Source organism: Ochotona curzoniae, unplaced genomic scaffold (genome assembly GCF_017591425.1).
Source record: "Ochotona curzoniae isolate NIBS_2020 unplaced genomic scaffold, NIBS_Ocur_1.0 scaffold_2587, whole genome shotgun sequence".
Lineage (NCBI taxonomy): Eukaryota > Metazoa > Chordata > Mammalia > Lagomorpha > Ochotonidae > Ochotona > Ochotona curzoniae.
The window spans coordinates 1,264,819-1,278,319 of record NW_024467096.1 but is presented as its reverse complement, the minus strand read 5'-3'; the positions used below and the strand labels follow the sequence as shown (position 1 = coordinate 1,278,319).

Sequence of the window (13,501 nt, the reverse complement as noted above, 5' to 3'; positions counted from 1 at the left end):
AGAAATGCACAGTCATATAGATTACAGTTACATTCTAGTTTAGCTAATTTTTGAGGGGCATTAAGCAGGTTTGAATTCTTCATTGATTTTTGAGGATTTGTTATGTGAGATCATCTACCTTATTTTAGATAATTATTTACAAATTATATGACAGTGAAAGATAATAGATGGTCAGTGTATAAAACTATACTTTTGGGTTATCACACAACAGTTATGCCTACAAAATAACTGATATACTTAATTTAATTTTTAATATTTAATTAATGACAGTAACTAATAAGTTAGTGCTTTTCATTTAGAAATATTATAGATGCTGGAGTATTTGGATGAGTAGTTCAGACGATGGTTATGACAGCTAACCATTCACACTGGAACAATTGGGTTCGATTCTCAATCATGGTTCCCGACTCTAGCTTCCTTGGGAAACAGTGGCAATGACTCAAGTAGTTGGGTTTGTGACACTCAACCAGAAGATTTGAACTACATAGCAGGCTCCCAGCTTGAGCTTCTACTTGGCTGTGGGTATCTAGGTTGTAAACTAACAGATGGGGGTTCGTTGTTTATTTTTCAAACAAAAAAACACGTTTTAAACACTATATTCTATTTAATATATCACATATAATTATATCTTAAATGTCATACAATGATGTGTTACAATAATTATTTAGGAAAAATGAGATGAGACTATGAACATGCTCTGTAAACTCTGAAGCCACGATCAACAGTAAATTCTAATCTTGAGTACATTATTTATTAGCAACATAGTCTCCTTCCGATGTGCAGGGAAAAAAGGATTGCAAAGACTGACAACAACATAAAGAATTCAGAAAAACAAATACAACTTGAGTCTCCTTCATCTAATTCTTGAAAACAGAAATGTTTCATATTTTTTAGGATTATTTGCATAGACTGTATCCATTTTGAAACACTAATCTGAATATCTGAAATCTGAAATGTTCAAGAATCCACTACTTTTTGTTTTATAATTTTAGCTTTTGGGGTATAGATGCTCAATATCTAATAAGAAATTAATTTTAAAATCTGAAGAATTATGCAAAAAATTAGTGCATTTTTGTTATTTTAACATCAGCATGATTAAATGTTGGGGCTTAGAATTAGGGTAAAGAAATTGAAAATAGCATCTAGGAATATGTCCAAAAGACTTGTTACATGACAAAGCAACATGCACCCCAATGTTCGCTGTAGCACAATCAACAATCTCAAGAACATGGAAGCAACATAAATGCCCGTCCAAAGACAACTGGATAAAGAAACTGTGGTTCATCTACACTATGGAATACTACTCGGCAATTTAAAAAATGAAATATGAGACTATTATGCTAAGGGAAATGAGCCAATCACAAAAGGTTAGATATCTTACGTTTGCTCTAATATAAGATAATATGATGTCAAATCTAGAGATATTATACGTGAATCTTACTCTATGTCACAAGAACTTACGATGTAATTCATTAATCAACCATCCATAAGAGTCTGATTGTTTACAATCACCTGAGATGGTCAATGTCCCCTTTATCACTGTTATTGGTACTGCCCATAAACAACAAAGATCTAGTCCTTATTATACCTGCATTAAAGCCCCAGGATACAAGAATGAACCCACAACAAAATCACAATCTCCTACATGGTTGGGAGACACTCCAGTGGAAACATGATGGGCTTAGGAAAATTCAAAAAGGACACACATTATGAATCTGGAGTGGAGAAGAGAGAGGAGGAGAGAGAACTTGGGGGAGGGGGAAGGGAGAGCCCAGTGTCAACTAAATTGTATCAAAAAACAAACAAAAACATATAAATTAAAAAAAAAAGATTTGAAAATAAGGCAATCCAATATTTTTTAACAAGGAGAAATCAACTCATACTGAAACTAACAGACAACAATTGCGGAACGAGAATAATTTATGAAGGAATTTGATAAGGCCTTCTTTCATTTCATAGATATATGAATTACACTGTGACCATGAGTAAAAAACTAAAAATGAATCATATTTTCTATAACTTACCTAAAAAAATGGAAAAGGCTGTTTCCTTTGTAAGACTTTTGTTCATTCATTAAAACAAGCGTTGATCATAAACAATATCTATTTACAAAATAGGAACAGTGACTTCAGAAAACCATGCCTATTTAAATGATCACAGTCACATAGGGTCTACATGATGTAACTACTCAACATTTTGAAATATTTTCATGACACAAAGAAAACCAGTAAAACATTAGATTCCTGAGTCTGTAATGACGTATAAACATAATTTTCTATAAACGATTGTTAACAAACAAAATGCTGAATGCTGCCAACAAAACTGTATGGTGGTTTTTAAGAGAGCCTTTTTTCTTTGTAAAACTATCATATATTGTCATCTTGGGAAACTGTGTTATTCATGGATTGATTGGTAACAATATTCACCCAATGGATGTAAGAAAACTGAAAATTGTTGGCTTTTGCCTACAGTACCAAGATCAGCTTTAAGATCTGTTGGCAGACTTAACTTTCTTGATCCTTTCACTGAAACAACAGAAGAAGGCAGAAAAAGGCAGTTGTTAAGTACACGAAATCAAAGAGGAGTGCGGGGAAACGGTTTGCTTTGCAGAATAAGCACTAAAATCCCAATGAACAACTATTTAGGAGCTTGTATGAAAGCAGAAATATTTTAATGTCAATCCATTATTCAGCAGGAAATATTATGCAAATATTATGCAAAATTATGTAAACAAATGAGGAAAGCAATTGTTTTCACAATATATGGTTAAGAATGTCTTTACAGTCTTTCTTTCACATGCAGTGTGAGATGCAATTTTTATTTCATTGGATTGAAAAATTAATTTCAGACAAAACTAATAGATTAAGCCAGAGCAATAAATGTATATACTCATCACAAATAACAATGGAAAGCATAAAAACTCATCAACTTTGTCAACATTTTTCATGGAAATAGTAAGAAAAAACTATTTGATGCAGTTAAAGGAACTTCTACATACACATGCTAAACAAAATGACATTAATATGCAATCCTCTGATGTTGAATTAAGTACATAAGATCATTTTAAAAATACAAAATATTTTTAAATGAACCTTACTACATTAATTATAAGTTAGAAGAAAGCTTACATATATGAGGAAAATAATGATTAAAAGATTTTGCCACTACTTATTAGTAAATTTTTACATTTGATGCTTCATAAAATATTTAACTAGCATTGAAAAAAATGCATTAGGAAAAACTTTTAGAAACCCTTTCTGTCAATTGACAATTTATAATTTAGTGATTTTCTTTCAAATATGAAAGTTATTTCAAGAAACTGATATTGGATGATAAAACAGAATGCAGTATTTAAAACAAAAAAAATGTAAAATTTTTCTGAATTGCAATTATCTTCCTAAAACTTCAAGAAAAATCTCTCCATTATCATGTAGCTTAAATTCTTCTGTCAAATAGCAGAGTTGGTGTGATCTCTGATGTTTCAGTTTGGATATGATTGGTAACATTTAAATAACAGCTCTCATAAAACTTAAATATAAACGTAAACATGTTGTCCCTGTGTCCCAAAGGACTATCTATCTTTTCATCTTTTAAATAATTAAAAAATTAAAAAGTTACTATTAAATTTGTAAGTCACACCAAAAGAAATGGCAAACTGTAACTGATTCATGGGCTATAGTTTGCTGATTATAATTTGCCATTCTTATCTACTTACAATAAAAAACATGAAAGTATTACACTATGAGGATAATAATAAATCATAGTAGTAGAAGGTTATTCCCTTGAAAACACATTAAAATAATTCCAGAAGAATAAGCAACCAAATCACATTTCAATAATCTGGGATTGTAATTAAACACGTAAATAAAAATGATGCTACTTAGATAAAATATAGTAAAAATAAAACTGCCATAATTGTGTTTCAGAAGAAATTGTTAACAACTGTATTGTAGAATTTATATAGATTCAGGTGGTGGGACATTTAGCCCTTAAAATAAATTTTCAAGTAATATTTAGACATGAAATAATTCATTATATATAAGGACTTGAGTTTGTCCCTTTTGCATCTATCTTGTATTTAAACAGCCCTCCCCCATGGTATTGATTCCTTACAAGGTATTACAAAGATTATTTCAAAAGAGGCCAATACGTTAGAAAGATTCTTTTAAAAGAGGCCAATTCACAAAGTCAAGCATTTTACATGTCCCATCTTATGTATGGAGTATATAATTTACTCCAGTTCTGAAATCTACACATTTCAAGAATTGCTCTGCCCTATTCCCAGTTTTTTACTTATCTTGTTAGCTTCCTGTATCCTACTTCCTACTTGAAACCTAGAGCCATCCCTCAAGAATATATCCCCAATTCCCGAAACTTAAAGCATTGGGGAAGAACATATGGTGAATGCTTGCAGATTGAATCTTTAACAGGAAAGGTGAGCATAGAGTATGTTTCAGTTTAAAGTATATTATGTAACACATTTGCAAAATTTGGTTTCCATGAGCAAGGCAAGAGAGGGAAATGAGCAAGTAGTCCTGGAAGTGTTTTGAATGAAAATAATGCTTGTTAGTTTTTGCAATGGCCCATGGGAATGGGCTCCAAATTTCTTCATTTTCACTGCTATCCAAGCTAAAGCATATGTGACACTTTGATGTCAATATTAAGCCAATAGGAGTAAATAGAAATAGAAATGTTTCATGACTCACTAGCTTAGCAGACCGCACAGAAAAGGTCATCTAGTGCAAAATTCTGCTCAAAACAAATATATGTCATTCATTTAGCTTAGCTAATTCTGTGATAGAAACGTTAAAAGGCATAAAAAAATTCAATTTTTACATGCTATAGTTGCTATGAGATTTTATTTCATCCAAAACCACTTTCCTCTATTATTTACTAGTTTTTCTCAGTTCTAAACTCTTCAGCTGTAAAGAACTGACTTGCTTTCACATGACAGTGACCATTCCCAGATATTTTCAGAGCAGCAAAAATCTATTTTAATAAGTGTTGCAGATGATACTGATATTTAACAGGATGACATATTTTGAGAAATAATATTTTAATGCTTCATTATTATGAACCTATTCACAGCTATTTTACTCAATATCCTTCCATAAGGACTTTCTGAAGAGCATCTAATTTTCCATATCCTTAGTTTCATTTTATATGAGTGTGTATTATTATATATACTTAGATATAGATAACATGCTTTTCAAAATTTAAAAGGTGATTATTACTATAAATTTTTTCAAATTAATAGGTTATCTAACTCTAATCCAGACCTGAGAGCAATAGAGTATTTCTTTCTCAGAAGTTTGTGATAACAAATGTTGTGATGTTTTAATAAACATAAATCTTTTTATCATCCTATGCTTCACTTAAACTTGATAGTATAACGAACACATAAATTGTGGATAGTATTAATCAAGACAATAGATGGCTATAAAAGCAGAATCAGGGGCAAACGTACTAGCTAAATTAGAAGAAAAAGGATTAGGTAAGAAAAAAAAGGTACTTTCAAGCAGATATCTTAGAAACATGCATACTTTTGGGGGAAGACAACTCTACAGTTGAAGACAAAGTGAGTTTTCAACTCTGTCCAAAGAAAATGAACTGTTTTTAGGCTTGTGATTCTGTCCACAGTCAGTGATACTAAGACTTAATGTTGTTAGCGATTGCTCACCCTCTTTGGAGATGACATCATATAGTACACAAAGAGCTATGACACAGGAAGTCATTACTATAAAGTATGATATAAAAGCTTTATAGAACAATATTTCTCAAATAGTCCAGAGACATGAAGCACCAGAAACCATTGGGAATTTACTGGAAATGCATCATTTTAGGTGCATCAAATCCAACTCAATTAAACTTTCTGGCATGTAGCCATATTCATTAAAACAGATTCTTCTGATTCTGATATAAGCTTTAGTTTGGAAACCACTGTGCCAAATCATAGGAGAGAGAGAAGGCAAGAGCTGAATCTACTCTTAAATTGTATGCATTCATTAAAAGGGAGTTGATATCAAGATACAAACACAACAATTGCCATAGTTAGTTCTCAAGCTAGAGATTAATCTTATGGCAGTCAACAATTTCTATTCCAAATGACACTGTATAAAAATGTACATTAAGTCTTCTGTGTCTTCCTTGGAGGAAAAAAACAACAAGAGCTTCAAAAATTTGGTTTTAGAAAAAATAAAATAAATGAATACCATCGAAATATAAAATATCATAAGAAATTACTACAAAATATGATAAATTAAAATATTTTGAAGAAATAGTTAAATTCCTGGATACATATAGCCTCTAAAAATAAATCAAGAATATACAGATAATCTGAACAGACCCAGAACAAGAAAAGGGGGTTGAAGAGAACTTAAAAAACACACCACCTAAACACACTTAAAGACTTAATGATTTTTATACTAGTCCCCAAACTGAAAGAGGTGGAACAAGGTCAGACTCTCTATGAGAACACCAGCACTCTGATACCAAATTCAGACACATAACAAAAAGAAAACCAAAGTCCAACATGTCTTGATGAACAGAAAATGTAAAAATTCTCCACAAAAACCATGATCTAGTGAAACTCACGCAAGCAATGTCAGGGTGGTTCAACATTCACAAACCAATAAGATTTACAAATCACATCAACAGAAGGAACAAGAAAGAAACATCTCAATGGGGACAGAGAAAGAATTTGGTAATACCCAACATTCCTTTGTGATTAAAATTCCTCCAGAATTAGGTAGAGAAGGAAAATACCCAGAATTATAACTCAGGGGTCATGGAACAGCCGGTTAAGCAATGACTTGTAATGCTGGCATGCCATGAGGGAATACTAGTTTGAGTCTGGCTGCTCTTCTAGTCTAGCTCCCTGCTATTGTGACTGCAAAAAACAGAAGATGGCCAAACTACTCAGGATCCTGTCATTCACCTGGGAGGTTCAGGTGGAGTCCCAGGTTTCTGACTTTGGTTTGGCCCAGCCCTGACTTTTGTAGATATTTGGGTATTGAACTAACAGACAGAAAATCTTTTTTCTACTTGTATTCTTTATCAAATTAGAATAAAATAATTCCAAAATTCATATGGAAACACAAAAGTCCCAGGGAGGTAAAAGGAATTCTGAGGAAAAATAATCAAGCTGCAGATGACATGATGCTAAAATATAGAAGTAATGAAAGATGTCATTAAGAGACTTCTGAAATTTGTAAAGTTGTAGGATATAAAATCAATAAAAAAAATCAGTTGCTTCTGTATGTACAAACAATGCCATAGTGGAAAAAGAAATTTTTAACTCAGTACCATTTACAATAGCAACAAAATATTTAAAGAATTCAAATACCTTGAAACAAATGTAACTAAGGATGTGAAATATTTCTATAACGAAAATAGAAAACCATAAAAAGATGCAAAAAATAATCAATGTTCATTGATTTTTAAAAGTTAATATAATCAAAATATCAATAGTCCTTGAAGCAATTTACAGATATAATGTGGTTTCAATCAAAATATTAAGGATATTCTTCTCAGAACTAAAAAAAAGTTTTAAAATTCAAACAGAAACACAGGAGACCTTGAATAGTCAAAACAGCAACAATAAATTTGAAGGTATTTCAATACCAGGATTTAAGACATACTATAGGGCAGTCATAATTAAAACAGCCTGGTAATGGCACATTGTAGACATTTAGACCAGTGAAACAGCAGAAATCCCAAAATTAGCCAAATAATTACAACCAACTAATTTTTGAAAAGCAAGCTAAAATACATTCCTGGAGAAAGAACAGTCTCTGTAACAAACAGTGTTGGAAAAATTGGATGTATGCATGCAGAAGTATGAAACAAGACCTCTACCCTACACCTTACCCAAAAGGCAACTCACAATTGATCAAATATCTAAATGTATGATCTTATACCATCACACTAATAGAGGAAAATATTGGGGAAACATTGCAAGACCCTGGCATAGGGAAAGACTACTTGAAAAAAGACCAGAAGAACAGGCAGAAATATTCAAATGTCAACACAGCAAGCTAAGATGCTTTTGCACTGCACAGCAAACCATCAAGAAAGTGAAGAATCAGGCACAGAATGGGAGAAAATATTTGCAAGCCATGCACCTGATAAAGAGCTCACAAATTCAACAATAGCAAACAAAAATGCAGTTCAAAAATGGGCAAAGAATATGAACAAACATTTTTTTCAATTGATGAAATACAAATGGCTGTCAAACACGTGAAAAACTTCTCAGGGTCACTAGCCAACCATGGAACTGCAAATGAAAAGCAGAATGAAGTTTCACCTCACTCCAGTTAGAAAGGTCATTATTCAAAAGTCAAAAACACAATAAATGTTGGTGAGGATGTAGGGAAAAGATACCATAAAACACCATTAGTGGATTGTAAACCAGTACACCAATATCAAAGATGGTATGAAGATTCCTCAGCAATCTGAAAATAGATCTATCATATTATCAAGCCATTCCACTGCTGGAATTTTACCCAAACAAAATCAATGACATAAGCATATAAATTAATTGTACCCTTTGTTTACTACAGCTCAATTCATCAACCAAGATTTCCACCACTTGATGATTAGATCAAAATATTGGGGAGGAGGAGATAGCATTGGGACAAAATAGGTGAAGCCACCACCTGCGATGCCGGGATCTTATATGACTACTTGTTCGCATCTTCACTGGTCCACTTACAATACAGTTCCCTGGTAATGCACCCGAGAAAGCAGCACAAGATGGTTCAATGCTTGGACCCCTGCACCCACGTGGGAAGACTCAGACGAAACTCCTGCTTTCTGGCACTGGCATTGGCCTGACCCAGTCCTGGCCACTATAGCCAGCTGGGGAGTCAGCCAGCAGATGGAAAGTCTGTATCTGTATTTTCCTCTCTCTCAGTAACTCTGCATTTCCAGTAAATGAAATAAATCTTTTAGGAAAACAAACCATGGTATGTGTACACTATGGAATATTACTCAACCACAAAAAGAATGTTTCTTTTGCAACAGTCAGTCCCCAAAGAAACAAATATATTTTATCTAATATGTAGTAGCTAAAATAGAATATAATAAATATATAGAATGAAACAGACATCTTGTGATTTGCATGTTCTTATTATTTCACAATGTGGTGCCATAGCTTCTGGAGTTTCCCCTGTCCCCTCTCCAATTCTCCTCTCACTGATTTCCCCCATAATATTACAGTACTATAGCCCTTCATAAACAGTTACATGAATATTCTTTTGAACCCATTTTTATATTCCTGTAGAACTGCTGTCTATTTTTATTTGTGGAATATTATGTTTAGTAGTGAAGTAAGCCTGTGGTTATACAATAGACTGATTCGTTTTTTTGTTTGTTTGTTTGTTTGTTTGTTTTTTTGTAAAACTTAAAGAAATAAAAAGGAAGAAAGAAGAGAAAGTTGAGACAGGAAAGAATGAATGGAGGTAAATATGGTTATCTTAGAACTGTACCTTTGAAACACAAAAACTGCTCTCTTTAAATTAATAAAAATTTAAGCAACTTTTAAAAATTAAGTGGGAGACCTCAAATTACCAAATTTCAAAGTACAGTACAAAACCACGTTAGTTTTAAAAAGGATAGGACTGGAATTTAAAAAAACGCATAGGTCATTGAAACAAAAGACAGTCCAGAAATGAATCCAACTAATTTTTTTCACAAATAAACCAACTTTTACATATATTTGTATCGATATAGATACAGCATTATGTATTGTGTATATAGCACTATATATATATATATATACACACACATATATATGTATACACATCCTTAAGAAGCTTAAATGCTTTAGTCATTACCAATAATGAATCCACATAATAACCCTAGGACATAGGTGTTTTACTCATTTTACAGAAAGAAATTATTGAAGATTCAAGAGATTAAGTGATTTTCTCAAGGTCACAGAGTTCAGTTCACTGCAGAACCAGAAACCTGAGTGTCTTAGCCTATCAGATTCTAGCCAAATATATCATAAGGCAACTATTTATTTTGAATGAAAGTTGCCAACAAAATACACTGGAAAAAGGATATTCTTACTGATAACTGTTGTTGCCATAACTAATCATATATTGTAGAAGAATTCAATTAGACCTTTACCTGTCACCAAATTCAAAAGTCAATTTAAAATGGATCAAAGACCTAAATATAAGACCTAATGTATCAAACTGCTAGAAGAAAACAGGGGAGACACTTTAAGACATTTCTTTAGGTGAAGACTTCTTATTTAAGATACCAAAAGTGCAGGCAACAAAAACAAAGCTTGACAAATGAAATTAGATCAAACTAGAGATAGCTAACAGAATGAGAGAAAATATTGTAAGGTACTTATCCAACAAAGGATTAATACACATAATATACTGTCAACTCAAAAAAAACTCAGTGACAACAACAAACCCAAGAGATCTGCACAGATAGCTTTTAAAAGAAAAAAATTTAAAAGCACTCCCACCCAAAAGTATGAAAATGCTCAATATTGCTAGTCATTATGGAAACACAAATCAAAACCAGAATGAGATAATATCTCACTCCTGTCACAGTGGCTATTATCTAAAAAAAGAAAGTGACAAATGCAGAAGATGTAGATAAAAGGAAACTCTTACAGACTTTTGGTTGAATTAGTGCAGTTACTGTAGAAAAGAATATGGAGGTTTTTTAATACGTACATACATTAGAAATAGAACTGTACATGATTAAGGAATCCCACTACTGGATATATCCAAAAGATTCAAACACACTGCATCAAACAGACACCTGCTCCATCATGTAGCAGCATCGTTATCAACAACTAAAATCTGAAATCAACTGAAGTGTCCATTATTAGGTGAATGGATCAAGAAAATGTGACACACAAACACATTTACATGATCGAGTAATATCCAGCCATGAAAAGATTAAAATTATATAATTTGCAACAAAATACATAGAACTGGAGGATATCATGTTGAGTAAAATCAGCCAAACATAGAAAGGCAAGAGCTGAATATTTCCTTATATATAAGAGCTAAAACAACAATCCCAGAATGTTGATTGATAGAGGTTTGAAGAGGTAGGAGGTACAAAAACAGCTCTGGTCAAAAAAGGGAGTACTTGAGTGTGTTGAATTAGCTGCAATAAATATGCAAACATGAGATGCTAACAGAACATGGAGTTAGGGCTGTATGAAAACTGTCATTATTTTTCAATTTTTGTTTTACAATGCAAACTACATGGAAACAAAAAAGAAAAATCAAATGGGAAACAAAAATATAGATTAGTTTTTTGGATATCAAAACATAAAATAAAGCACCCAAATTTTCTTAAAAATAAAAATACAGGAGATAAAAATAAAATGAGTCAAAAATACATTGGTATATTTTAATTCACCAGTTCTCCATCCTTGACAGATCAAAGCTATGGAAATGAAAGATTTCAATAACATAAGATTATAGCTATCACTATTTTTTCCCTTAAGTAACTTATTTGCCTACATATTTACCTTAAGTATGGTCTAACAAATTGCCCATTAAATATAAACTTATATAATTTATGAAAACTGTGATTATTTAATATTATTTCAAAGGAAAAATAAGCAACTGAATTTCAATATGTAAGAAATAATAAATGCAAATTGATTGAGCAAATATCATTAAAATTTGAAGATGAAAATGAAGTAAAAACAGAATAAAGACAAAATAGTGATTTCAATGTTAAAACAAAGTAAGACCTAATATTTTGGACTAGAAATTAAAACTTTGGATGTTTGCAAAATTTCTCTGAAGACACTTTGCTTAGAGAGAAAGAATACATGTAAAAGGAATATTTGGAGGGTAAATTATTTATTAGGGGGATTTTGAAGAAACATCTAAAAATGGCACCAATTATTTAAATTGATGAGCAAAAAGAACGTCAAAATCTACTAAAGGAAAAAGAAATCAGAAACAAGATTAAAAGTTAAACTTGAGAATACATTAGATCTCACGTAACAAAGTAGTGACCTCCTTAATGAACAAATTGCATATATTGAAAGTAAGAAGACAATTTTAGATAAAATTGGTGAAATTTATACATTGAAGTTTCACAAAAAATATTTCCATGGCTCTTAGGAAAATGGCTCTTAGGAAATAATGTTAAACACCACTTTTGTAAAAGATAAACAATAACTTCCACATTTCCTTTTTACCTATTAAACACAAAAATTAGAAAAAACGGTAAAAAATTTCCATACCATTTCCAGAATATAAAACTTTGGTAAATCTTCAAGAGAATTTGAGTTTGTCCAATTATTAGAAAGGCAGATACTCCCTGATATCAACTCTAATTTCAGAAATTTATCCTGATACTTACACACATTTAAAATAAGGCATATATGAGGTTAGTCACTGCAGAATTGTTTATAATGCCAGAATACTGGTAACAAAGTGTCCTCTAACAGGTGACCTGCGTAAGTGGATTACAGTACATGCACCAAAATAATACCTCACAAGTATAAAAAAGAACGAGTTGGTACTTTATAATGAACTGGAAAGACAAAGATACACTTTAAGGTAAATCAGGTTGATATGCTAGGCACATAAAATAGAAAGCTGAAAAGAGTAGATCTTTTCAGTTATAAACACAAATTGGTTTATAACATGTTTATACAAGTTTGGTGCGTAGATTATTTATAAACACAGATTGGAAGAATAAATAAGAAATTAATCAAGTTTCTTTTTTGGAAATGGAAGCAAAATGTAGGATCTAATGTGAAAGAGTTAAATTTTCTCTTAGTGTTGAATCATGTGGATGTATTATTATTCATCTATTATGAATAAGAATTTAATAAATGCAAATTTGAAATGGAATATTCAATTTATTTTATATTGATTATCTATGACCCTGGGAAAATATAATCAAAATAAACTTTTAAGAAGATTGATTCTGTAAAATAAAGTGAAAAATGAAAAATGAATTATAAAAGGGAGAAAAGGAAAACAAATATATCTACAAGTATACTTCAGATATTCTAGGTATGTGCTAATTAATGGATTAATATTAATGAAAATGCAAAAGAAAGGTTAAATTTATGAGCCCTTAAAATATCTGTGAAAACAATAAAGCATGATCATTAATTTTGAAGAAAAAATATATGACTATACATACATTCTAAATAGTCTGAACTTCTCAGGATAAAGACCTAATGACATTATGGCATAAAGATAAGAAATGTTGAACATTACACTAGATTGCTTTGTAAAGACATCATAAAATATTGATAAATATACATTATCCCCTGTAAAAAACTAATAGAAATAAGAAAAATAACAACTTTTAGATATCCCATTAATATATTTATAATGCAATATCAAAGATAGACCTAGTACTTTTGATGGTTCATAATTTTCTCATTGTTATATATTCAGTATAGACATAACCAAAATTGTCATATAAACAAAAATTAAAACCATACATAAATTATTCATTAGTACCACAAATCTAACATATCATC

At 31.3% G+C, this 13,501-nt stretch overlaps 1 protein-coding gene across 9 annotated transcripts in view; it reads right to left on the bottom strand.

Annotated features, from left to right (window-relative positions):
• The window catches only part of STXBP5L (syntaxin binding protein 5L), a 248,886-nt gene that overhangs the window by 42,092 nt on the left and 193,293 nt on the right, over nucleotides 1–13,501 (bottom strand). Inside the window, exon 20 of one of the 9 annotated variants that reach the window (XM_041002609.1) lies at nucleotides 2,475–2,525. The exons of the other annotated variants lie outside the window; for them this stretch is intronic. Within the exon in view, the coding sequence (XP_040858543.1) occupies nucleotides 2,475–2,525 (51 nt within the window). The remainder of the gene's footprint in view (nucleotides 1–2,474; nucleotides 2,526–13,501) is intronic. 9 annotated transcript variants of the gene reach the window in all.